The 26,464-nt window shown below is 46.1% G+C and overlaps 1 protein-coding gene across 1 annotated transcript in view; it reads left to right on the top strand.

Moving 5' to 3' along the window:
- Positions 1–4,157: 4,157 nt before the first annotated feature.
- KPNB1 (karyopherin subunit beta 1) overlaps positions 4,158–26,464 on the top strand; it is a 125,227-nt gene continuing 102,920 nt past the window's right edge. The window contains exons 1-8 of the mRNA XM_063959652.1: positions 4,158–4,375; positions 4,524–4,582; positions 7,803–7,985; positions 8,071–8,271; positions 8,630–8,782; positions 14,565–14,624; positions 14,704–14,793; positions 22,043–22,153. Coding sequence (XP_063815722.1) covers positions 4,336–4,375; positions 4,524–4,582; positions 7,803–7,985; positions 8,071–8,271; positions 8,630–8,782; positions 14,565–14,624; positions 14,704–14,793; positions 22,043–22,153 — 897 coding nt within the window. The 5' untranslated portion in view covers positions 4,158–4,335. The remainder of the gene's footprint in view (positions 4,376–4,523; positions 4,583–7,802; positions 7,986–8,070; positions 8,272–8,629; positions 8,783–14,564; positions 14,625–14,703; positions 14,794–22,042; positions 22,154–26,464) is intronic.

The following is a 26,464-nucleotide window of genomic DNA, read 5'->3' as shown; positions in this document are numbered from 1 at the left end:
TTTTTATCAGGGGCAACCCACGCTTCATTACACACGTCATTTAATTCTTCTGATTCAGGAAAAACTATAGGTAGTTTTTTCACACCCCACATAATACCCTGTTTAGTGGTACCTGTAGTATCAGCTAAATGTAACGCCTCCTTCATTGCCAAAATCATATAACGTGTGGCCCTACTGGAAAATACGGTTGATTCGTCACCGTCACCACTGGAGTCAGTGCCTGTGTCTGGGTCTGTGTCGACCGACTGAGGCAAAGGGCGTTTCACAGCCCCTGACGGTGTTTGAGTCGCCTGGACAGGCACTAATTGATTGTCCGGCCGTCTCATGTCGTCAAACGACTGCTTTAGCGTGTTGACACTATCCCGTAGTTCCATAAATAAAGGCATCCATTCTGGTGTCGACTCCCTAGGGGGTGACATCCTCATATTTGGCAATTGCTCCGCCTCCACACCAATATCGTCCTCATACATGTCGACACACACGTACCGACACACAGCAGACACACAGGGAATGCTCCTAACGAAGACAGGACCCACTAGCCCTTTGGGGAGACAGAGGGAGAGTTTGCCAGCACACACCAAAAGCGCTATATATAACAGGGATAGCCTTATAATAAGTGCTCCCTTATAGCTGCTTTATATATATCAAAATATCGCCATAAATTTGCCCCCCCTCTCTGTTTTACCCTGTTTCTGTAGTGCAGTGCAGGGGAGAGACCTGGGAGCCGTCCTGACCAGCGGAGCTGTGAGAGGAAATGGCGCCGTGTGCTGAGGAGATAGGCCCCGCCCCTTTTCCGGCGGGCTCGTCTCCCGCTATTTAGTGAATCCAGGCAGGGGTTAAATATCTCCATATAGCCTCTGGGGGCTATATGTGAGGTATTTTTAGCCTTTATATAGGTTACATTTGCCTCCCAGGGCGCCCCCCCCCAGCGCCCTGCACCCTCAGTGACTGCGTGTGAAGTGTGCTGAGAGGAAAATGGCGCACAGCTGCAGTGCTGTGCGCTACCTTTAGAAGACTGCAGGAGTCTTCAGCCGCCGATTCTGGACCTCTTCTGACTTCAGCATCTGCAAGGGGGCCGGCGGCGCGGCTCCGGTGACCATCCAGGCTGTACCTGTGATCGTCCCTCTGGAGCTGATGTCCAGTAGCCAAGAAGCCAATCCATCCTGCACGCAGGTGAGTTCACTTCTTCTCCCCTCAGTCCCTCGTTGCAGTGATCCTGTTGCCAGCAGGAATCACTGTAAAATAAAAAACCTAAGCTAAACTTTTTCTAAGCAGCTCTTTAGGAGAGCCACCTAGATTGCACCCTTCTCGGCCGGGCACAAAAATCTAACTGGAGTCTGGAGGAGGGTCATAGGGGGAGGAGCCAGTGCACACCACCTGATCTGGAAAAGCTTTACTTTTTGTGCCCTGTCTCCTGCGGAGCCGCTATTCCCCATGGTCCTTTCAGGAACCCCAGCATCCACTAGGACGATAGAGAAATAAAAATTATACTCACAACAATCCTGCGTAGATCGGTCCTCTTCTGGTTTGTAATCCACGTACTTGGGAGAAAAAAAAACGAAGAACCCTAACCACGCACTGAAAGGCCTTTCCCCCGACTGGCGGGACCCCCCGTGACTGCTGTCAAAGAGGGTCCCTTCAGCCAATCAGGGAGCGCCACGTCATGGCACTCTCCTGATTGGCTGTGCGCGCCTGAACTGTCAGTCAGGCGGCGCACTCGAGATACAATGTAGCGCATAGGGGCTCCATTGTATCCAATGGTGGGAACTTTGCGGTCAGCGGTAGACCGCGAGGTTATGTGGGGTCACTCTTGTGGTCTACCGCTGACCGCAAAGTTCCCATTTGATACAATGGAGCGCCTATGCGCTACATTGTATCTAGAGTGCGCCGCCTGACAGTTCAGGCGCGCACAGCCAATCAGGAAAGTGCCATGACGTGGCGCTCCCTGATTGGCTGAAGGGACCCTCTTTGACAGCAGTCACGGGGGGTCCCGCAAGTTGGGGAAAGGGGTCCCATGTGTAAACAGACAAGAAGAGGACCGATCTACACAGGATTGTTGTGAGTATAATTTTTATTTACAGGTACACCTGGATTCTACTAGAGAAGAGGACCGACAGCTTTGTGTCAACATAGGCAAGTATGTGTGTATGTAGGTGTGCATGTATGTAATAAAGATGTACTGTCACGGTGTGTGCATTGTTATTTTGGGGGGTATTTTTTTTGTAGAACTACAGGTACCAGCGGGCCTGTTTTTCACCCGCATGCTGGTACTTGTGGTTCTCCAAGTACCAGTTTGCGGATTAAGCTTGCTGGGACTTGTGGTTCTGCTACAAAAAACAATATTCTTTTTTTTTTCACAAAAGGCTATCAGCCCCCCATCCGCCACCCTTGGATGGGGAGGGGGGGGGGGGGTAGCCTTGGGCTTCACCCCTGGCCCTTGGGTGGCTGGAGGGAGGGACCCCTTGATTTAAGGGGTCCCCACTCCTCCAGGGTACCCTGGCCAGGGGTGACTAGTTGGGGATTTAATGCCACGGCCGCAGGGACCTATATAAAAGTGTCCCCCGGCTGTGGCATTATCTCTCTGACTAGTGGAGCCCGATGCTGGTGGAAAAAATACGGGGGACCCCTACGTCTTTTGTCCCCCGTATTTTTTGCACCAGGACCAGAGCCCGGTGCTGGTTGTTTAAATATGGGGGAATCACAGTCAATTTCCCCCCCGTATTTTTACAACCAGGACCGGCTCAAAGAGACCGAGGCTGGTTATGCTTAGGAGGGGGGACCCCACACAATTTTTTTCAGGATTTATTGAACACTTTTGTAATGTCCATGAAGTCGAATCCAGGCCGCCCACTATTCGTCAATTGGTCCGTTTTTCGACAGGGTGACTGTCGAATCCGTTATTTATTGAATATGTCGAATTCGGGTCCCGGCGGGAGGGTTTCGCCTGTCGAATTGTGTTGAATCCAAAAACAGTCGAATTCACGCCGGAATTTGACTGCAATTGAATATACCCCTATGTGATGTGTACCCAGCCAAACACCGCTCACTCCAGGACCCAGCATCGGCTACTTCATACGCACTAACCGATGACGGCAGCGACATATCTTTAGCGGAAACCGGAGCTCCATTCAACTGCATTGCCCCGTTAACGATATCAACAGACTGACGAACATGTTCAGCCGACTAGAAATGTCATTGACGACGCGCAGGAGAGTGCATCATCAAGACTAAGGGGTCTATTCATGAAGCAGTGAAAAGAGTGGAGAAGTTGCCCATGGCAACCAATCAGCTGCTCTGTATGATTTTATAGTATGCAAACTATGTTACTTCAATGCTGATTGGTTCTTCTCCACTGGCTCACTTCTCGTTTTCACTGCTTCATGAATAGACCCCATAGTGCATACACACTATACGCATACCCCGCAACTGTACATTTTTGACCAGTACAGTACCATTTTGTCATGGCATGTACCGGCCATAAAGTGCTTTGTACCGTGTTTCGATAAACTGTTCATAATATTGCAGTGTGTAGCCAGCTTAAGAAATCTGTAGCACAACTATCTCCATATTATTCCATCCTAGCAGTAGCTTCTGTTCTGTCTGCATGACAGTGTTTCAAACTATTTATGGTGAAACACGTTTTTTACAGATTTCTATATACTTTGGCTGAATGTAGATCACTTGTGGTCCGTCGCATTAAGAGCACCACCATCATAGCTATGCCGGGACACTATACTGATTACCAGGCTCAGGGGATTATCGTGATCGTAAACTGTTGCTGCCGTACAGATCTCAGCCTACAGAAACATACGTTGTGACTGAGGCTGGAAGGGGACGCTGACACTTCTGTTGTGCCGCAGCGCAGCTTCGGCTCTGCAGCAGTACCGGCATGTGTTTGCGCCCTCCGGCGCTTCCTCTCCCACATTGCCTATCTTGTGCGTTTATACTACACACGCATGCATTTACCACAACACGCAAGCGCCTCGCAGTCCCATCCCCCACCGAGTCCCGGCGTCGGTGGCACTAGGGCCGCAGCACTAGACTGCTTCCAGCGCACATGTTGGATGACCCCCAGGCCAACAAATACTCCGCCCCCCGACTCACCCGCCCGGGCCCCGCCTCTCGCCATCCCAGCATCCTTAGCGGCAATGACTGGCGCCTCAGTGTATGCTGCCAATCAGCGCTCTCTAATCTGTGTAAGATCCGGCTGATATCAGTGCGCGAGGAAGCCCCGCCCCTCTTGTACTGCGCGCCTGGATCCCTCCGCGCCACGCTCGCTCCCTCCCTCCGGCAGCCCGCCCGGCACCGCCCGAGCAGTGACCCGGTACCGCCCGCATGGAGCTCATCACTATCCTCGAGAAGACCATCTCTCCCGGTAAGGTAGAGACGGCGTGTGGGGAAACTGGCTGGCAGGTAGCGGGTGGATGGGTAGCGCTGCGGGACTGATAAGAGGCTGTGACAACAGCCGGCGCTTAGTGCAGGGTGCTGGCCTGACGCTCTCTCGCTCTCTTTTTCCCCCTTAGACCGCAATGAGTTGGAAGCGGCACAGAAGTTCTTGGAGCAGGCGGCCATCGAAAACCAGGTGAGAGACCGTGAGCCACGTCCCGTGCCGGGCGGGTTGGGCCCCCTGGTAGTGATACACGTAGCAGCAGGGGGCCGGCGTGCCGGTTATGATGTGCCGGGCACGCTACGTGCCTGGGCCTCCTATAACCGCCAATACACGCACAACCTAACTTGCCCGCCATGAGCTTTCAGCCAATGTGGAGGCGAGGAAAGATCGAGCCGGGTGGCTGCAGGCCAATAGGAAGGCGAGGCTCAGGGAGCGGTGTGGGGGGAGGTGGCCAAACAAGTTGAGTTGACGAGCGGCCTAGTACAGCTATCCCTCATGCTGGGGACCGGGGATAAGATGCTGTCCCCTCTATATGTCCTAATACACCTATATATACAGTAGTGTGGCTGGATGCTGTCCCCTGTATATGTCCGAATATACCTTCTATATAGTGTGCCGGTAGCCAGATGCTGTCCCCTCTATATATCCAAATACACCTATGTATAGTGTGCCGGTAGCCAGATGCTGCCCCCTCTATATGTCCTAATACATCTATATATAGTTTGTCGGTGGCTGGATGCTGTTGCCTCTATACTGAATGTCCTAATACATCCATATATATAGTGTGCCGGTGGCCAGATGCTGTCCCCTCTATATATCCTAATACACCTACATACAGTAGTGTGCAGATGGCCAGCTGCTGTGTCCTCTATGTCCTGACTCCTAACAAACCTATGTGTTCCACCAGTGATAACGTGTTCGATATAAAAGAGCTATTCTACATGATTTTGTCTGCCACCATTGTTTATAGAGGATGGTTGACTATGTAGGGTTGCAGTTAAGGTACTGTATAGTATATCTGTAATATTATGTAAGAGCTATTCCTTGAGCTGGTGTCTGTGTATTATGTTTAATTCTTTGGAGAGCCTTCTCAATGTGATCTATAATGGAGTTATTCAGTGTGGGCGTGTCAGTGTGACTAGTCAGTGAATTACTATCTAAAGCAGGATTTTATTATGCTAGATCAGTATAAAGGGGGATACTCGTGGAGCGATCGCTGCTTAAAATCTAAGCAGTCTGACTAGATTGCTTAGATTTTAAGCAGTGATCTCTCCGTGTGTACTCCCTATAGCGATACGCAGCCCTGCGCATCGCTATCGCTGGTGCTAGATTGGCCTGCATGCAGGCCAATCTAGCAGGTCGCTCATTTCACCCGCTGGTTGAAGTGAGCGCCCCCGCACGCTCAGCACACATAGCGCTGTGCTGAGCGGGGGGAGAGATGTGTGCTGAGCGGTTCGCTCAGCACACATCTCTCCCACATCGGCCAGTGAGTACTGGCCTTAATTGATATTATGGTGGGCAGAGAATGTTGCTGCTCCAGTATAGTGGGGTAGCTGGAGGAGTCGCATGCAGACATTGAAACCTCATCCGAATCCACACCATGACCCCATTGCTGTGTGAAAGCCCTGCTAACCATTCCATCCCCACTATGCACAATATAAATACCAATGCAGTCTTAGGGGGGTATGCAATTTGCTCTGGTAGTCTGAGCTATTGATTTTGCACCCCTGCCTTTTCAAGTACCGCCCATTGTTAAGGCATTTTTAGCCTTGCCTTTTCACCTCTTTTTGTAGATGGCTCCAAATCTGTTAGGATACATTTTTATTACCACCAGTCAGCACAGGATGCTACTACCAAAGTGTCTGCACAAAGTACAGCAGAATGGGACAGGCTCTGTTTTTGAAGTATGATAGTACTAAGATGTGTTACCAGGTTACACCATAATGGATGTTAAAATGCAGCATGTGAGGATGGTTTAATGCAGTTTTGCACATAAATGTGCATTGGAGCATTAGCGATCATACACTGTGTGCACTAAACACTATTTTCAGTAATCTTTAGGTCAAATTTCACATTTCGAGCAATTCTTGCTTGAAATGTACATATGCCCTACATGTAAAGCTGGATGCGCACTATAAGATTATGGGTGGTATTCAAATGATATATCACGCCCAATCTCCTATTTAAAGTGATCCCCATTATCGCGCCTGTCGCACCCATAGTAATCCGGCTTTAGCTGTGTAAAGGGTTGAAATTATAATACACCCGTCAGCAGAAACAGAACGTGTGTGGAAGGGGGTGAAAAGAATTGAATACCAACTTATCTGTCTAGTCTTTCTTGTTGGAGTATAATTTGCTAATGTGTGGGAGCAAATGACAATCAACTATTTGCTCCCAAAAGCCAGAAAATAGGCAAAAAATGTTGTTCGTATGAATTTGTTACATCAAATGGCTTTAACCAGGTTGTCTGAACGTCCATTTTTGTCTGTTTTTCCAGTGTTTGAGAACAAATGTTAAGCTGGGTACACTACACACTGAGCGATGTCGCCTGATCCAGCGGATAAGTCTGACATATTGCTGAATTAGGCACATATCAGGCAGTGTGTGTGTGCCCACGGTCGCTAGAAGCGTCGTCAGGTTTGATGTGCTGCACAACAATGTATGCTATCGAAGGACAAACACTGATCATTCCATCCTTAATTAACATTGCTCAATCTGTACCCAGGTTTTGATGTCAGGTTGACATATCGACTGGGTACGCATTGCTCCAGTGTGTACCCATCTTTAGGGACGTAACTGATCAGGTCACCTGAACATGGTGTGTAGGCCCATACTTTTGGCCAAAACTATGCAACAAATCTCAAATTTCTTTTATATTACCTGTACATTGCAGAATTTATTACAATTCTTATTAGTAATGTTTGGAGAGTGTACAGAATAGCCCTTACATTTTTCATTTTTAAAATTTTTTTTTTTATGGTTAACTGGATTTTAGATGGATATTTGCCCATTTAGGTCTTGTCACTTGGCAGAAAGTATAGTAATTCCAGCTGCTTTTGGGAAATCCTTTCCTATATTGCCCTGTACAAGGCTTTCTTATACTGCATTATTGGACACAAGAAGGTTTCCTTTGATTAGCTGCCACATAAATATTTGCTTATGTTATAAATGATATTCCATTTTGAAGGTATCAAATTTTGGAAGATGCTGTAAATACTTAATTTTCTATTTGTGCCACAATATTCCATACTGGTGTATTACCAGATGTAGCTTCTTTATAGAAGAATAGGTATTTATTATATATGAGATTAGATCCATACACTTGTTCTAGGTATGTGATGTCTCTGTACTGGAAGGATGTTATGTATGTATTCTTTCTATGTGTAATGTTTATACCTGTCATTCTGTCTAGGCAACATTCCTGTTGGAGCTCTCGAAAGTACTTGCAAATCCTGCAAACAGCCAGGTGGCAAGAGTTGCATCTGGTTTGCAGATTAAAAATTCTTTGACCTCAAAAGACCCAGATGTGAAGGCACAGTACCAACAGCGGTGGTTGGGTATAGATGCTCATGTTCGACGGGAAATAAAGTCTTTGGTAAGCTCTCTCTTTTGCTTAGAAAAAAAGATGTCTTGATCCATTACAGGCTGCCAAGCATGACACTTTTTGCTTCTGTCCTCAGGTGCTGCGAACATTGGGGACAGAGAGCTACAGGCCTAGTTCAGCGTCACAATGTGTGGCAGGGATAGCATGTGCAGAAATTCCAGTCAACCAATGGCCTCAGCTAATTCCACAGCTTGTTGCCAATGTGACCGACCCAAACAGTACAGAACACATGAAGGAATCAACGCTGGAAGCCATTGGTTACATCTGTCAAGACATTGTGAGTAATCCATTTTACTTAGAGGTCTGGCACTATTATCAGTTGTCGCGCACATTTATCTCCTCCCTTTCTTCCCATTTGTTGGATGCCACCCTTATGCCATCTTGGTTACCAACCCCTTTTCTTTTTGTTTATTTTTCTTTCTTGCACTGCCATTTGTGGTTGTACCAAAAAATTCAAATGCTCAATGTTTGTTCAGTCCAGAAACCGGTCACCATCCTGCAGGTGACAGGTCCAATTAAATGCATTGAGGTATGTAAATGAGCCTGGAAGAAGAGTATTTGCACACTTTCTCCCATACACATTATTGGCCAGTGCTCTACATTTTGTTGCCTTTTGTTTCCCACGTGTGTCTTAGGATCCTGAACAACTGCAACATAAATCCAATGAAATTCTCACGGCGATAATCCAGGGTATGAGGAAAGAGGAGCCAAGCAACAATGTCAGACTAGCAGCCACAAACGCTCTGCTCAACTCTTTGGAGTTCACCAAATCTAACTTTGATAAAGAGGTGAGATGGTAGTTTTATGTATAGTCTAATGATATCGGTGCCCTATTTTCATCCATTAGTCACTTTGTATTCTGTGGGCTGGTGTACCGTTGCACAACTGGGATGTAGAAATGTGTAGAAGTGCTGAACTTGCAGCTTCCAGTCTACGTTCTTGAACCAGACATTGTTTTCTGGAAATAACTTGTCTGATGGATTTAGCATGGCATTGCTCTGCATGTATCCTGTGCTCCAGACTGGTGGATTGGCCTCGTGGGTCAGCACTTTCACCAGTGGTGCTATCAGCTGCTGAGAGTTTCTAATGTGTACTAGTATCCAATTTTGTAAGTGGTCGTTATTATGGAAGAAAACCTACAACCAAAAATGGTAAGTTGAAGTGGTGGTTTCACATTGCTACTTTTGTAGCTTCTGAAGCACTTATGTCTCATTTAGGGGGGAATTGTACTGAGCCTTGAAAAGTTATACATTTCACGGTAATAAAGTATCAGCCAATCGGCTCCTAACGTCCATGTCACAGGCTGGGTTTGCAAAAGTGACAGGAGTTGGTTGGTACTTTATCACACTGCAATTTATCACTTTTCAAGGCTTCGTACATCTGGCCCTTAGTGTTTGAATTGCAGGCTTAAGAAGAGCAGTAATTATACATTTCAGTGCTTAATTACACGGTCAGGGTTGGCTCTAATATAACTTAATTTAGTGAGTCTTCATTGAGTGTTTGTCCAAAATGCTGTTTTCACACTTTCAGTAATTAAAGTGCTTGTGACATCCTTATTCTCTAGTACTCATAGGATGGTATTCAGTTGTTATATCACGCCCAATCTCCTGTCTAAAGTGACAAAAGATCGCGGGGCATTATTCAATTGTTTATCGTGCCCATAAGTGCAACCAAACTAATGGGCCCGACGTGAAAAGTCCTGTTTGAACGCTGGAACGGGTTACTTTTTGCTAATTTCAGCTCGCCACCCCCAAAAAGGTTGGGAGCTGAATTTCCAGTGTCAGCAGCTGATAGTGTCTGACCGAAGCAACGATTGAATAGTTCCATTGGGCGCCATATGCTGGGGATAAAACAATTTTAATACCGCCCATAGAAATTACTCAGCTATGGGCATTTACGCTCTTTAGAAATTGAGTGAGAACTACAGTAAGTCATGTACTTTGCTGCTTATAGCCGATTGCTGTAGTGGGATTGCAATGCAAGTGCATCGCGTCAAGCTACGAGCGTGCCCCTCGCTGCCCAGCTCCACTACAGTCAATGGGTGGTGGGAGCAGACGTCCTGCTGTGATGCATACTCATCGCTGCAGCATTATAAACATACACAACTGATTGCAGTTGAGGCTTGGTGCATAGCTTTCTGCTTATTTAAAAATAACTTTATCAGGAGTTCTGTGTATAGGGAATGCAAGACTTCCAAAATCACATTGCATGCATTCAGTATAATAAGCACTTCATATTTGTTCATATGTTTTACATTTATATTTCTTTCTCATCCATAAGGGATACTGGGAACACTGAATTATGATGGGGTATAGACTGGGTCCAAAGGAGCTGGTGCACTTTAAATTTCTTCAACAGGGTGTGCCGGCTCCTCCCCTCTTTCACAGCTCAGTTTAGAAAATGTGCCCTCAGGAGAGGATGCACACTCAAGCTCCAGAGTTTTTCTTCGGTTTAATTTCTGTTTGTTGTTTTCAGGTAAGTTGTTGTGCAGCGCGATTGCAGGGCGGGCATACGGACTCCCCTTGGGGTGATCCCATAGCCCCCCCTCCCCCCCCTGCGCAGACGTGATAGTGGAATGGGGTACTAATACTTTCATTATACCACAACTTGGGGACTTTGCCAGTCTAAATAACAGTATAGCTCCAGCGCCATTGCAGGGGGCGGAGCTTCATCAGAGCGGGACCAGCGGCTTCCATGCGACATTTCCTGCACTCCCAGCGCTGCTGCAGGACTGCCAGCTCCTCCAAAGGATACTCTGTGGCCAGACACTGGTGCAAGGGTGTAGTTATGAGGGAGAGCCAGCTGTGGGACCCTTGTATTAGGCTCCTCTTGCACTGTACAGCAAATTGCCTTCAAGCAGTTCAGTTGTTAGTATCAGGCTGTGTGCTGGTTCCTCATCTCTATGCATCTCCACACATACTAAGTTGGGCAGTCTTGCTTGTACCCTGTGTGTGTGTGTGTGTGTGTGTGTGTGTGTGTGTGTGTGTGTGTGTGTGTGTAAATGTCCTCTGTCAGCATGGTGAAAAAAGTTGTGTGTGCTGTATATCGCACCAGGTTTTTCCCCTCTCGTGCAGATTCCCTCATATGTGAACAATGCAATCAGCCCTCACAAACTAGTGGGGCTTCTGGGGGTGAATTGCAAGAGCCTTTTATTGGCTCAGTTCAATTAAATCTGATGGCTGACCTGTGTCATGGGTTAACTACTGCAAGGCAAGAAAGGCAGCAGTTACAACAGTCTATGGCTGTTCTGACAAAGGATAGGGCAGATAGCAGGCGTGTTTCTCCTCTCTCTAATCCTTTACCCCAGAAAAGAGGGTTACCGGATATCCTCTCAATCTGAAGAGGGGGAGGAGCTGGAATCAAATACTGAATTAGATGATTCCTCTGCTGCACAGGGTATAGACTCGCTTATTGCAATAAGAGATGTTTTAAATGTTCCTAGTGAGGAATCTGATGTGCAGCAATCCTTTCTCTGCACAGAAAAAGGCACAGGTCACATTTGCAGACTCAAAGGAACTGGATGACCTTTTCAGAGCCATGGGTCTCCTGATTAAAAAAATATATATATTCCAAGTGTCCAAGAAGTGGTTAGCCACCTTTCCATTTGCCCAAGATCGGCGTAAGGTATGGAAAACTCCCCTGGCGGTGGACGCCTCGGTGTTACACCTGTCCAAAAAGCTAGTTCTGCTGGTTCCAGGGGCTACGGCCTTAAAAGAACCTGCAGTTCGGAAAATAGAAGCGACTTTAAAATCTATTTATGTTGCAGCGGGGGCATCCGACAGGCCTGTTGCTGGATGTTGGGTGACGCATGCCATACACACTTGGGCTGGTACCATTCAGGAGGGCCTAACAGGGGATAAGTCCCTGGCTGACAATACTGCTGGTTCAGCATATTCAGGAGTCTGTCCGCTTCCTCTGTGATACTATCAAAGGAATCTGTGTTATTAATACACGTACCCCTACCATGGAGATATCTGCGCCCAGAGCGTTGTGGTTATGTCAGTGGGTAGCGGACACTGAGTCTCAGAGGAGTGTGGAAGCCTTACTTTTCACAGGCGATTTGCTGTTCAGAGGTGAATTGGATACCTGGTTTTCGAAGGTGACCGCTGGAAAATCCACGTTCTTCCCCTCTGCTGCTCTGCCACCTAGGCGACCTAACACTGGACCTTCTCTGCAGTCCTTTCGGACAGCGCGCTTTAAGGGTAAATCCAGAGGCGCCTCAAATGCGGCACGAGGTTCCAGAGGTAAGTCTCGCTACAACAGGATCTCGGGACCAGATCATCCGCTCTGGCTCCTCAAAGCCCTCAGCATGACTGTCCCTCTACTCCAGGAAGATCTCAGGGTGGGAGCTCGTCTGAGATTCTTCAACCCCATTTGGAACAGCTCCTGCCAGGATGCCTGGGTAAAAGACCTGATCTCCCATGACTACAAACTGGAGTTAGACAGTCCTCCACCGCAAAGGTTTTTAAAATCGGGTTTACCGGCTTTAAAAACCATGTGCCTCACCCTACGGGAGGCCATTCAAAAGTTGTCCCTGTACCACTTCAGCAACGGGGCGAAGGATATTATTCCAGCTTTTTTATGGTACCAAAGCCAGATGGTTCAGTGAGAACCATTTTGAACCTCAAATCGTTAAATCCATATCTGAGGGTTTTCCGGTTCAAAATGGAGTCTGAGGGCTGTGATCTCTGGTCTGGAGGAAGGGGAATTCTTGGCATGTACCTCAAGTTTGCTCTGATGGAGGAACACTACCAGTTCCAGGCGTTACCATTCGGCTTATCCACAGCCCCAAGGGTTTTCACCAATGGCGGAGATGTTACAACTCAGGATTCAGGGGGTGGACATTTTTCCCTAACTGGACAGTCTGCTTATAAAAGCAAGGAAATCCTGTTGGACAGCATGTGCCGCACGACATACCTGTTGACACGCCATGGTTTGATTCTGAAGTTGCAGAAATCCCACCTGGAGCCAACCCAACGCCTCCAGTTCTTCGGAGTGATCCTGGACTTGGTGGCTCAAAAAATAGTTTTTTCTTCCCTGCAGACAAGGCGGAGGATGTTCAGGAGTTGGTTCGAGCGGTTCTACAACCACGCAAGGTCTCGGTACATCTTTGCACCCGTCTGTTGGGTAAGATGGTGGCCTCCTTCGAGGCTGTTACGTTTTGCAGGCTTCATCCCGCCTGATGGAATCCCGGCGGTCGAAATACTGACGCCGGAATCCCGACTGGCACAATCCCGACATATTCTTCCTCCGTGGGTGTCCACGACACCCATAGAGGGAGAATATAATAGTGTGCCGAGCGTAGCGAGCCTGCAAGGAGCTGCGTTCTGCTCACCACCCCTGTCCAGTGGAAGACCAATTCCTCACGTGGAAGACGGTGATGCTCTTTGCCTTGGCATCCGCTGGGCGGGTTTCAGAGCTGGGTGATTTGTCCTGTAGGAGTACCTATCTGGTCTTTCATGCTGACAGGGCAGAGCTCAGGACTCGTCAGCAGTTTCTGCCAAAGGTGGTCTCTGCATTCCACCTGAATCAGCCTATTGTGGTTCCGGAGGCTTCGACTACTGCCTCTTCCTGAGTCCTTGGATGTAGTGCGAGCCCTAAGGATTTATGTCAAGAGGAATGCGACTATCCGATATTCGGATTCCTTGTTTGTCCTCTATGACGCTTGCAAGTAAAGGTCTTCCTGCTTCCAAGCAATCCATTGCCCGTTGGATTTGGTTTACTATTCAACAGGCCTATGCTTCGGCGGCCTTACCTGTTCCTAGGTCTGTCAAGACCCACTCTACCAGGTCTGTGGTTCTTCCTGGGGTGGCTGCCCGTGGTGTCGGCTTTGCAACTATGCCGGGCCGCTACCTGGTCGGGGACGAACACGTTTGTCAAGTTCTACAGGTTTGATACCCTGGCTACGGAGGATGTCCAACTTGGACATACGGTGTTGCAGGCGTCTCGGCACGTTCCCACCCGTTCTGGGAGCTTTGGGACGTTCCCATTGTAATTCAGTGTTCCCAGTATCCCTTATGGATGATGGAGAAAAAAGGATTTAAATTACCGACCGGTAAATCCTTTTCTTGTCCATAAGGGATACTGGGCGCCCACCTCTGTGCTTCACCTTCCTGCAAGTTTTTGTGTGAAGTTGTTAATTTTAGCTGTTTTCTGGTTTCACTAGCGGTTGCTCGATTTGTTGTTGCTGTGGGCTGGGTTGTTTCTCACCACTCGTGTTTTGATATGTTTCCTCCTTAAGTATGCCTTCTCCTTTGGGCACAGTATTTCCAGACCGAGCTGTGAGGGAGGGCATAGAGGGGAGAAGCCAGCACACCCTGTTGAAGAAATTTAAAGTGCATTGGCACCTTTGGACCCCATCTATACCCTAGTGTTCCCAGTATCCCTTATGGACTACAAAAAAAGGATTTACCAGTAGGTAATTAAAATCCTCCTCTTTTAACTTGTAGTCTTGGTATAGTAGTAGATCTGGCTTTTGTTCTGACCATAATACACCAGATGCAAGAACAGGTTGGGGGGTTCTTTAAAAAAAAAAAAAAAAGTTTGATAACCTTTTCTTTCTCCTACTAGTCTGAAAGGCACTACATTATGCAAGTAGTTTGTGAAGCAACACAGTGTCCTGATACTAGGGTGAGTTATCTGAAATGTTACTGCAGCAGTTAGTAGTCTCACTAGATTTTTCTTAGTGACATTGTGTCCTCTTCTGTAGGTACGAGTGGCTGCCCTACAGAACCTTGTGAAGATCATGTCCTTGTACTATCAGTATATGGAAACCTATATGGGTCCTGCACTGTTTGCTGTAAGTATTGGGCACTTAATAGCACAACAGCTGGAATAATAAATAAGAGTATTTGGGGAGTTCAATTGTTTGCTTTTTCCATTTGAGCGTCTTTTTTTCCGGTCTAAACAAGCTGGAGGAATGAGAGCAAAAAAAAACGAAACTTATCTACCAAAAAATATATACGGCCTACCTAACAAACAATTACATACCTATAAACTAAACAATTGCCTACCTACTGTGTAAAATAACTGTTACCTAACAAACTATTAACTAACTAATTACCTACCAAGCTAACAAACTATTTACTACCTAACAAAGTATTACCTACCTTCCAAACAAACTAATTTATTTATTTTTTCTTTCAGCCTAGGTGTACACTGAGGCTGTGAGGTATGGTGATGTGGAGCACTGTGGGCACAAAGGAATTAACTTCTTGTAGAGTGCAGCAGAGGCTCCTCCTCCCCGATACACTGCCTACTCTTCAGGGGACCAGTTGTTCTTGGTGCCTTAAGCTAACGGGGCACATTTTTTGGATGGGCTGCTTGCAGTCCAATTTTACTTTTTAAATATGTTTTCCATTTCCATAGCAGTGTTGATACCAGCGCCGCTGCTGGATTTCAACAGACCCCTGCCGGCGGCTGATGTGCGGACCTCACGGCTGCTCACACCAGCCATATCCCGGCACTAGAGGAGCTGCAGCTGCGCTAGGGGACAGGTAAGTGGTTTGCTGGCGCAGCGGCGAACACCACCGGTGGGGAAGGAACAGCCCCTGGCATCACTGCTGTTTTCTCTGAGCCACCACTAGACCACGAGGAGTCATCTGTAGCTCCACCACCTTGGCTACAGTCTGTCCTGGGTGTTGGCACCCAGTGGGTTCTTTCTTTCCTTCACCCCCATCCTAGCTGGTTGGCCATTTTACATGCTGCTTCCCTGCATGGAGGACAGACCCTTACTGCTCCCCTATACCTCACTGTAGTGGCAGGTTGTATTGTCCCCCACTTCACTTCTGTGTTGGTTGGGAACTCATGTGACTTTGCTCTTATTACTGTGAGCTCTGCATTTGGTAATGATAGGGTTACAATAGCTACAGTTTGTTTTCTATATACTGTAACTGTTCTTATTTTTGTTAGCCAGCTGTTTATTTTAACAGTAGTCCTAGCTGTGTTGGACCGCACAGCCCCAGTACCTTTCAACACTGATTCCTTTGTGTGCTCTGTTACTGTGGTGCGCCAGACCTTTTCAGATAGCTGTTCTAGTTGTGTGTGCATTTATACTGCCCTTTCAGTTTTAAGATGTCCTCCAAGGGATCTTCCAAAGCCTCCCAGAAGGTAAGGAATGTTCTAGAGTTGCAAGCCTATACGTGCACTGCTTGCAAGGAAAACGTTTACAGCAGGACCACACGGTGCCTATCTGACTGCTGCTATGCACTGGATAGTTCTGCACCTGAGGTGTCTGCCCCACAGGAGCCAGACTGGGCTGCTTCCTTGACTTAGGCCATGCGGGATCTGGCTTCCCAGCTAACAGCCTCTCTGCTTCCTACACCACCAGAACAGCTGCAGATGGATAACCCACAACAGCCTATTACAGAACCACCGTGGCTACAAGGCCTTTCACAGTCCGTACAGGGATTGGTCCAGGTTTCCAATTCACTGCATCAGGCTTTGGGTTCCTCAACCACACGCAGAAACCCCAGGCGCTGCTCGCGCTGACGGACATCTCCCACTCGGAAGCTTCTTATGAGAACACCTCTTACCATACTGCTGAGGAGGATGTACCCTCGGCTCAGGAAGACCACATGACTCAAGTCAGAGTGGAAAATTTGATCAAGACTGTTTGGCTCCAGTTACAGGATAAGGACTCTTACATGCAACTGGCTGTAGAGGTTACCTTATTCAAGAGGAAGAAAATGGAACTGCTGCTTTATCTCCTTCCTCTCCCTCAAGTGGGATCTTCAAGGAGGCTTGGTTGCACCCTAACTAAAACTGTTGATATACCGTCTGCTATCCTCCTATCCGATGCCGGAAGCAGACCAGAGAAATGGAACACTCCCTCTGGGGTACGCTTACATCGCTAGGTTGGTAAAATCAACCGCCCTTCCCATTCCAGATGTTACTTCCCTCAGGGATACCACTGACAAAAAGCTGGAGCAGTTCCTTAAGTCGCTGTTTACCAATGTAGGTGCGTCTGTTTGTGCATCTTTTCCTTTAGCCTGGGTCTCCTTGGCAATAGGAAGCTGGGAGGATTCTTTTGCAGAAGGTCTCCAATCCTGGACACTCTGCTCTGATTTGCTATCTATTGTGGATTGCATTAGAGAGGTTAGCACTTATTTATTAAAAAGCCATGGAAGTCCTCACCTTTTCTGGGGATATGCTCTTCTGTCCATAGTTGGACAAGGTTGTGGCCACTATTGCGACCTCTAAAACTGCCTTTCTGAGGTCAAACAGCCCTCTTTTCGTTCCTTTCGCCCACAGGGCAAAGTGACCGAAAGGAGGGCTGTTTGACCTCAGGCAACCACCTCCTAAGATGCAGAGATCTTTGTCCAAGGCCGCCAAGTCAAAAGGGTCATCAGGCAAGCTGACAAACCTACAGCATGACAGAGTACCCACCTGGGCTCTTTCAGGGTGGCCGGTCGACATCTATGGTTCGCAGAAGTCTAGCTTAGACTCTACATCCAACTCCTGGGTGTCGGGCATTGCATTCAGAGGATTTGCCCTCACTGTTCTGGAGCGGCAGCCTGCTCAGTTCTTCACTACCAGTCTGCCAGTGGATGTTGGCAAATCCACTATCCTAATCTTCCATTAGTCCCCACGGAACGTCAGGGGTTATTGTCCTGCTGCCTCAAAGTGGTCCAGTCTTTTATTCCAATTAGTTCTTTGTTCAAAAACCCAACGGATCGTTCTTCCCTTGTCTCGAAGTTGAACCTGTTCCTTGGCATTTCCACGTTCAGAATGGAGTGGCTTCAGGCCATTCTGCAGGCTCTGGAGCTGGGGGATTTTATGGCCTACTTGGATATTCAGGACACCTAACTTCACATCCTCATTTGGCCAGAGCACCAGCGCTTTCTGCGGTGAATGGTCTCCAGACCCTCACTGATTTCCTCACTGGTCTCAATATACTTTTGCGTGGGAGTTCTGGGTAAGATGGTATACTGTTTCGATATGGTAGAATATGCCCAATTCAGCTGCAGCTCGAACTGCTACGACAATGGAAGAGATCTCCTGTCTCAAGTCCATCCCTAATTTTTCTGTCCAGCGAAACCCGCCTTTCACTATTGTGGTGGCTTCAGTCATCCCATCTCAACAAGGACCGCCTATTCCTGATCCAGGATTATAACATTCTTACCACAGATGCCAGGTTCTGCGGCTGGGGGGCACTGGGAACAGTTCCTTTCAGGAAGGTTGGTCTCCGCGTAAATATGAAATACAGACGCTGCAATCCCAACACAGGGAATATGCTGGCGGTCAAAATCCCGCCTGGTACTCCCACTCAGGTGGAGGACCACGCCACCACCCATGGGGGTAATAGAATAGTGTGGCACGCTGCGCGTGAGGTTGAGATTCCTGCGTCTGTATTTTGACAGCCAGATCCCAACAGTCAGAATTTCATACCGAATACTTGTCATTATTGCAAACTTCTTCGATATGGCTCCAGAACCAGAGATCCAGAGGGATTTCTGGTAGATGCTCTAGTGGCTCCCTGGTCATTCACCATGGTGTATCTCTTTCAACCGATTGCTTTCTTCCCCAGTGCTTCGACGTCTGAAGCAGGAAGTGGTTGCAGCCATTCTGGTTGACCTGGACTGACCGAAAACAGGCCTGGTACACAGACCTCTGCTGTCTATCCATAGAGCATCTACACTGCTCGAAAAAATAAAGGGAACACTTAAACAACACATGCTAAATCTGAATGAATGAGTTGAATGTGCTGACAACAAAATCACACAAATTTAATAATGGAAATCAAATTTATTAACCCATGGAGGTCTGGATTTGGAGTCGCACTCAAAATTAAAGTGGAAAAACACACTACAGGCTGATCCAATTTTGATGTAATGTCCTTAAAACAAGTCAAAATGAGGCTCAGCAGTGTGTTGCCTCCATGTGCCTTTGTGACCTCCCTACAACGCCTGGGCGTGCTCCTGATGAGGTGGCGGATGGTCTCCTGAGGGATCTCCTCCCAGACCTGGACTAAAGCATCCGCCAACTCCTGGACAGTCTGTGGTGCAACGTGGCGTTGATGGATGGAGCGAGACATGATGTCCCAGATGTGCTCAATTGGATTCAGGTCTGGGGAACGGGCGGGCCAGTCCATAGCATCAATGCCTTCATCTTGCAGGAACTGCTGACTCACTCCAGCCACATGAGGTCTAGCATTGTCTTGCATTAGGAGGAACCCAGGGCCAACCGCACCAGCATATGGTCTCACAAGGGGTCTGAGGATCTCATCTCGGTACCTAATGGCAGTCAGGCTACCTCTGGCGAGCACATGGAGGTGGAGGGCTGTGCGGGCCCCCAAAGAAATGATGACCCACTGCCAAACCAGTCATGCTGGAGGATGTTGCAGGCAGCAGAACGTTCTGCTTGGCGTCTCCAGACTCTCACGTGCTCAGTGAGAACCTGCTTTGATCTGTGAAGAGCACAGGGCGCCAGTGGCGAATTTGCCAATCTTGGTGTTCTCTGGCAAATGCCAAACGTCCTGCGCGGTGTTGGGCTGTAAGCACAACCCCCACCTGTGGACGTCGGGCCCTCATACCAACCTCATGGAGTCTGTTTCTGATCGTTTGAGTAGACACATGCACATTTGTGGCGTGCTGGAGGTCATTTTGCAGGGCTCTGGCAGTGCTCCTCCTGTTCCTCCTTGCACAAAGGCGGAGGTAGCGGTCCTGCTGCTGGGTTGTTGCCCTCCTACGGCCTCCTCCACGTCTCCTGATGTACTGGCCTGTCTCCTGGTAGCGCCTCCATGCTCTGGACACTACGCTGACAGACACAGCAAACTTTCTTGCCACAGCTCGCATTGATGTGCCATCCTGGATGAGCTGCACTACCTGAGCCACTTGTGTGTGTTGTAGACTCCATCTCATGCTACCACTAGAGTGAAAGCACCGCCAGCTTTCAAAGGTGACCAAAACATCAGCCAGAAAGAATAGGACCTGAGAAGTGGTCTGTGGTCACCACCTGCAGAACTACTCCTTTATTTGGGGTGTCTTGCTAATTGCCTATAATTTCCACCTGTTTATTCCATTTGCACAACAGCATGTGAAATTGATTGTCTATCAGTGTTGCTTCCTAAGTGGACAGTTTGATTTCACAGAAGTGTGATTGACTTGGAGTTACATTGTGTTGTTTAAGTGTTCCCTTTATTTATTTTTTGAGCAGTGTATTTTGCATCCCTTTGTCCAGATCTGCTATCCCAGGGCCCGTGTCTCCATCCTGACCTACCCCGGATGGCTTTGACATGGTCGTTGAGAGGTCTGTCTTAAGAGCTCTGGGCTTTTCCGGCTTGTATATACCACAGGTTGTGGCGAAAGCACTTCCAGTGGCGTGCTGCCTGTCATTTTGATCCGTTGGTATACTGGGCCTCCCAAGATTTTGGCCTTCCTTCAGTCGGGGTTGGATTTGGGCCTTAGGCTAGCTTCTTTAAAGATGCAGTATCTGCCCTTTCAGCAACCCCTCCAAAAACATGCCCTGTTGACTTATGGCACCAAGAAAAACTGGTCCACTGAAGAGTATGTGGGGTATAGGGGAGGGAGGCTCTGCTGCACTCTAAAGAAAGGGTGCCTGCAGTGCTCCACATTGCCGTAGCCCACAGTCTTATTGTCCTCCTTGGCTTCACAAAAGACATTACAGGTAAGACAAAAATTCCCTTATCTAACTAAAAAAACAAAACCATCTACCAACCAAACTATCTATGTAACAAATTCAGCTATCTACTGTAGCTACAGAAGATTATACCTACCTATCAAAGAAACTAGCTAGCTATCTAAAACTATTGACCTTTAGAATGTAAGCTCTCACGAGTAGGGCCCTCTTCCCTCATGTGCTTATACTTTTCTTACTTTAATAATCCTCAACTGCCCAGATCCTGCAGTTTTTTTTGGCCACCTGGAACTTATCTCTGTTTACTGGTGTAGATATGCTTAGTTACCCTGTACTTGTCCTATATTGTCTTCAACTATAAGTCACTGTTTTCCTGTTTTGATTATGTGCATATGTACTCTGTAATTGGGTGCTGCGGAACCCTTGTGGCGCGATATAAAGGATGATGATAATAATAACAGGGTAACTCAAACTACAAGAGGAATTTTTTTTTTTTTTAATATGATTTTTTTATACTTTTTTTTTATTTTATTTATTTATTTATTTATTTATTTATATATATATATATATATATATATATATATATATATATATATATATATATATATATATATATATATATATATATATATTTTATAAATTTCAGGTGGGAAATGGGAAAACTACGTAATTAGAATTTTTATAAACCGTTGCGTGCACCCAATCGGATCAATTTTAATTGCACCTCCAGTGGGTAGAAATGTAAAAACTTCAAAAATGGTCCTGTCACTTTTTTACCGTATCTACTACGGATGGTCCTCGGGTAAAGCTAAGAACCAAAGATTAATATTTAATTATATTAAGACATCTCAAATTTTACATTTCTATAGATTTATGCAATTTTTAATATAAAAAAAAAAAAATATATATATATATATATATATATATATATATATATATATATATATATATATATATATATATATATATATATATATTTACAAAATCAATCTCCCATGCGAAGAACGGATAGAACAGCTAGTATATACAGATGTAGATAAATATTTGCGCTCTCATTACTAATAAATGAAATGCACCTTTTAAAGAAGAATAAAAGGAAGGCAGAAACTTAAACAAAATAAAACAAAATTAGAGTAGAATATATATATGTATATATATGTGTGTGTGTGTGTGTGTGTATAGGTGTTTTGAGTGCATTATTACACCTGATCTGGTGAGTAGCAGACGAGCAGCACTGGAGACCAGTCTCCCAAACCAGCGTCTGTGGTTAGCATGCTGGACTCTCCTTTTGGGCAGAGATTGAATGTTCATGGGTCCAAATGCAGTGCCCCCAGAAAACAACTATGTAACCATTGGGCAGGAGGGGAATGATACAGTGGGCAGGGATATTCGTCACCAAAAAGAACAAACAATTGAATTGGTCCCTTTGTGACATGGCTTCTGTCTTGCAGATCACTGTGGAGGCTATGAAGAATGAAATAGATGAAGTTTCTCTGCAGGGAATAGAGTTCTGGTCCAACGTTTGCGATGAGGAGATGGACCTGGCAATTGAAGCATCTGAGGTAACAGGACAGTAATGTGGAAATAGATCTTACATGCTTGATTGTCAAGTAAAAGTTTGGTACCGGACTACTTAACTAATATTTGATAAATCTGTTCTATTTATATTTTAAACGGTAAACTTCTGGATTCACTCAGTGGACACAGTCAAAGTGTGAGCTGAGTGTATATATTGTTTGTCCATAATGTATTGGAGTTATGCTGGGATATTGTGGGGCGTACTGTGAAGTAGTAAAAACCTTCACTCACTTCACTAGTTTTTGTTAATTAATGGCCTTACTCCAATATGAATTACCACGCAATGGCTGCTGCTTCTGTTTACATGAGTTGCACTTTAATAGAGAAGCACGTTGACAAAATGTAAAGCTTTTGCAGGAGCCTGTTCCATATAAAACCTTATTTTATTGGACTATAAAAATGTGTATTCTGATTACCAGTTGGAGTGCCCTGTAAAAGTTATCTTCCTCTGGTATCTCTGATCTGTTGTGTATACATGAAAGGGCTGTACTAATTTTTTTGCAGTGTATGGACCAAAATATTTTAGCATTGTTAATGCCCGGAATTAACTTATTCTAGTATATTGTTGGGAGGGTGGTGACTATTCTGGAGGGCACATTTGTGCACATGGCCTCTCAGACAGTGGATGTGGACTGTTTTACTCCAGACCTCAAGTGGAACCAGTCCCACTTTTCAGCTCTGGTCCAGACCTCCCACTTGGACAAAGGGGGGTCTTTTCCTGGTCTTACACTTAATGCTGCTTGCAACAGACATGAGGTTGTAGGGGAGCCATTGCTCTCAAGCTCACATTCCATGGTCTATGAATGCCCCAGGAAACCTTTCTTTCTATCAACATTGTGGAACTTTGGGCGATCTACAGTGCCTTCTATCATTCAAAGCCTCTTTAGGGCAGTAAAAGTCCAGACGAACAATACAGCTGCTGCCACGTATATAAATGGGGTGGTCTTACAAACTCGGGAGCCATACAAAAAGTCCATGAGCCGAGTCACAACCAATTTACACGCTCTGGCATCATATTAGATTAAGGGCTCTAATTTCTAGGGAGTCAATCCAATTAGCTGCGTGTTCGCACAAAACTGCTTGCCACCCCATAGAGTACAAAGCAATTTTGTGCGAATTGGGACTGATTTGAACCCGCGAAGGGTGCGAGATCGGGTGCCTTTGGCGTTTAAACGCCATTGCAATGGCACGTCGCAACCTTTGCAGTTAATTTAGATTGGCTCCTAGGTCTCTTGCCTAAAAACTTGCAGGAGATATGGCAGAACCCTCTTAGAAAGGGCTCTAGAGGAAGTATAGTCAGATACTGGAGAAGCAGTCCCGCAGCTACCGTTGCTGTAGTCTCTGGGCTCCCATGTAGCAACTAGTTGTGTGGGATTCACGTTTGCTGTGCCAATCATCCATTGTGGCTGTAAAGTTGCCATCTTGTATTGTAGTGTGACCATGTTGCACCTTGATGCAACAGTATTAAACTAAATTATGTAGAGGGTCAGACTTTATGGATAGTTCAACTTGAAACCTTGCTTTAGAGACATGAATAAACTGGTATTAAGCTAGAACACTGCAGAATTAATAATGCCACAGTATTTCTCTCCAAAATTGGCCCTCATTTAAAGAAACTGCTATGTATAATTACTTTGACCATTATAACATATTAATCCCTATATGGGTAAGGATCGTTAGGTCAACCCAACTTAGGTCGGCATTGGTGTTAGGTTGGCAGGTCGAAAGGTCAACTTGATGTTTTTGGTGTCGTTTTCTCCGTAAAGTGACGGAACCCAAATTAGTACACCGTGTCCCCCCTCGCAGCTTCGGGAAAGGTGCCTTGCTCCGCTACTGCTGCGCTTGGCACAGATTACCATTCCAATCGTAGTCCACGTGGATCGTTAAGTATGAAAAAATCAAAAAAATGGAAGAAAAAAGTGAAACTCGTGTCAACGTTTTGACTTAACGGCCATGTCGACCTAATGGCATTGTCGACCTTCAGTGTTCGACCTAATGAGTGTCGACCTAAGTTGTCAACACAACAACCGTAACCCCCCCTAGATTCACGCAAATCATGCTAGATCTCCCCATTTGGCTCCCCACAGACTGTCCACACACTTGTACAAAATATACATCTTCATGACAATATACAATGCACGGGTTCCCTGGACACTGGCAGTCATTCCATGCAGTTGCTTTTGTGCGACTCTAATCTGTGTAACAAAGCAAGACTGAGGACCGAAGCAAGTGAGCTGTGCCACGCATCAATGTGCTTTCCCTGCAACTTTACACTAATTGTAAATGCCTAATACTCTATGGCGTCAGTCCTGTTCACTGCAAACTGGGTCCTATGAGCTTTTCTCATGGCAAGCTTGCACTGCAAATTTTATTGCTTTTCTAGATGATATGTTAGCGTTTTTATCTTGTGCGCTTTCGCCTGAACAAGGTGAAAAGGTAGGGTACATCTCTATTTTAGGGTAAACATGTCGGGGCACAATGCATAACCTCTGGTACATACCTCTTAATAATCCTGCACTTGGAGGGGTTTAAATAGCATAATTTGGCGAATAAAGATGTCTGTTTTCAGGTAAATCTCTAAAAAGCTCAGTAATAGTTTAAAGGATGTGGGACAGGTATATGGTGATGCATTGATGGGAGAGTTTTTAAACTTGCAGATGAAAGGTGTTTATTGCAACTTTACAAGCTTGTATATACACACTGGAAAATTACTAGACAGCATTTTTCAGTACCCCCAAATGCAGGAAAGACTCAACCATTAATATTATGGGGTTAAGGATGGTTTGCCCTTTTTATGTGCTTCTTTTCTCAGGTTGCCTGTGGTAGTAGTGTTATGTAGTGTCGCCACAATTGGTGATTACTCGGCGGATTGTCTTACGCCATGCATACAGTTAGTGATTCATGCTTTTACTTAATGCAGTAGTGATGTCTGCCGGTAGAACACATGGGGTTGGATTTTTATTGAACCTTGTTCTTTGTACAAAGACCAAACTGATCTTCGCCAATCCAAAAACAATCTTGTTTAAGGTAGTCTTTGTGATTCATGGTTAGCTGCATGTGCAGGGTCTGGCAACTGCTCTATGGATATTCACATAGGATATGTCGGCTCTGAGGTCCAGAGTGGCAGCGATTTATACCCATCAGAATGATTTTATCCAGACAGGGTCACCAGCTTGACTTTGAATGCATTGCCAAGGGGCTATATGTGCTATACCACGCGAGTCTCTCAGTTTTGTTTTTCTATAGCCAGAAGTCTAATCTGCTTTCTACTCCAAATATGTTTTATACGTTTTGAAGCTGCTCAGTCCCATTTATTGGCATCCCAGAACAAAAGTCTCAGAGGGACCCTCATACATTTGCTATTTGTACTTTGGTATTTGTGTTGGTGGCCAGCCTCATTGGGTGGTAGTGTGGTCACTTCAGTTGTTTTAAGGGTCTGTGGTCCCTAGTAGAAGCAAAATGTTACCATTCTTTTACTACAATTACGAGTTAAATGTCCTTCAGTTGCTGGTACGGCCCATATGGATTCAATCAGGAGGAAAATTTTCAGTGCTTTGGGGTGATTTAATACCGTGACAGTGTGTCCCCTTTAAAATAAGGTTTTACTTTTTTTTTATTTGGAGCCCCCCTGTAATTGGTTAATGTAGATTTGCAGTGATCTTTGAGGATTGTTAATTGAAAATGTAGTTGTACATTTTAGTGAAGTCTGTTAATTGCTTATCAGGTATTTGGAGGTTGTCACACTACTATACAATGATATTGTGTTCATAACACCATTTGTAGGCAAATGACTGATATAACCAGTAAACTTTTTTTATATTTTTGTTAGTAAACCATTGCAACCTTTAGTATATCTACACCCCTTGTGTCTGGTATGTACCTTTTTATAGGCCCTACATACTGGCCGATAATCCTCAAAGATATGAACGATCTCGTTCATTATTGAACGAGGTAACGTTCATATCTTTGAGTGTGGAGTCACCAGCAATGAATGATGGGCGGCACCACGCTCGTTCATCACTGGTGCCCCGTCGGCTGTGCATGCAGGCTAATATGGACGATCTCATCCATATTTGCCTGCACTTCTATGGAGCCGGGTGACTGGGGGAGTGAAGAAACTTCACTCCCCCCCCCCCCCCCCCCCCCCCCCCCGCCACCGGGTCGGCCGTATCCGCCGTCGGCAGCTCGGCGGTGGGTCGATCAATGTGTAGGGCCCTTTAGGTTACTAATGACTATTTTTTGCTCTAAATTTAAATATTTAAAGGTCTAGTATCATTCATTGTGGAACATGGGTT

The sequence above is a fragment of the Pseudophryne corroboree genome, chromosome 3 (genome assembly GCF_028390025.1).
Source record: "Pseudophryne corroboree isolate aPseCor3 chromosome 3, aPseCor3.hap2, whole genome shotgun sequence".
Taxonomy (NCBI): domain Eukaryota; kingdom Metazoa; phylum Chordata; class Amphibia; order Anura; family Myobatrachidae; genus Pseudophryne; species Pseudophryne corroboree.
The sequence above is the reverse complement of the archived record's forward strand: the minus strand, read 5'-3'. Positions and strand labels throughout refer to the sequence as shown.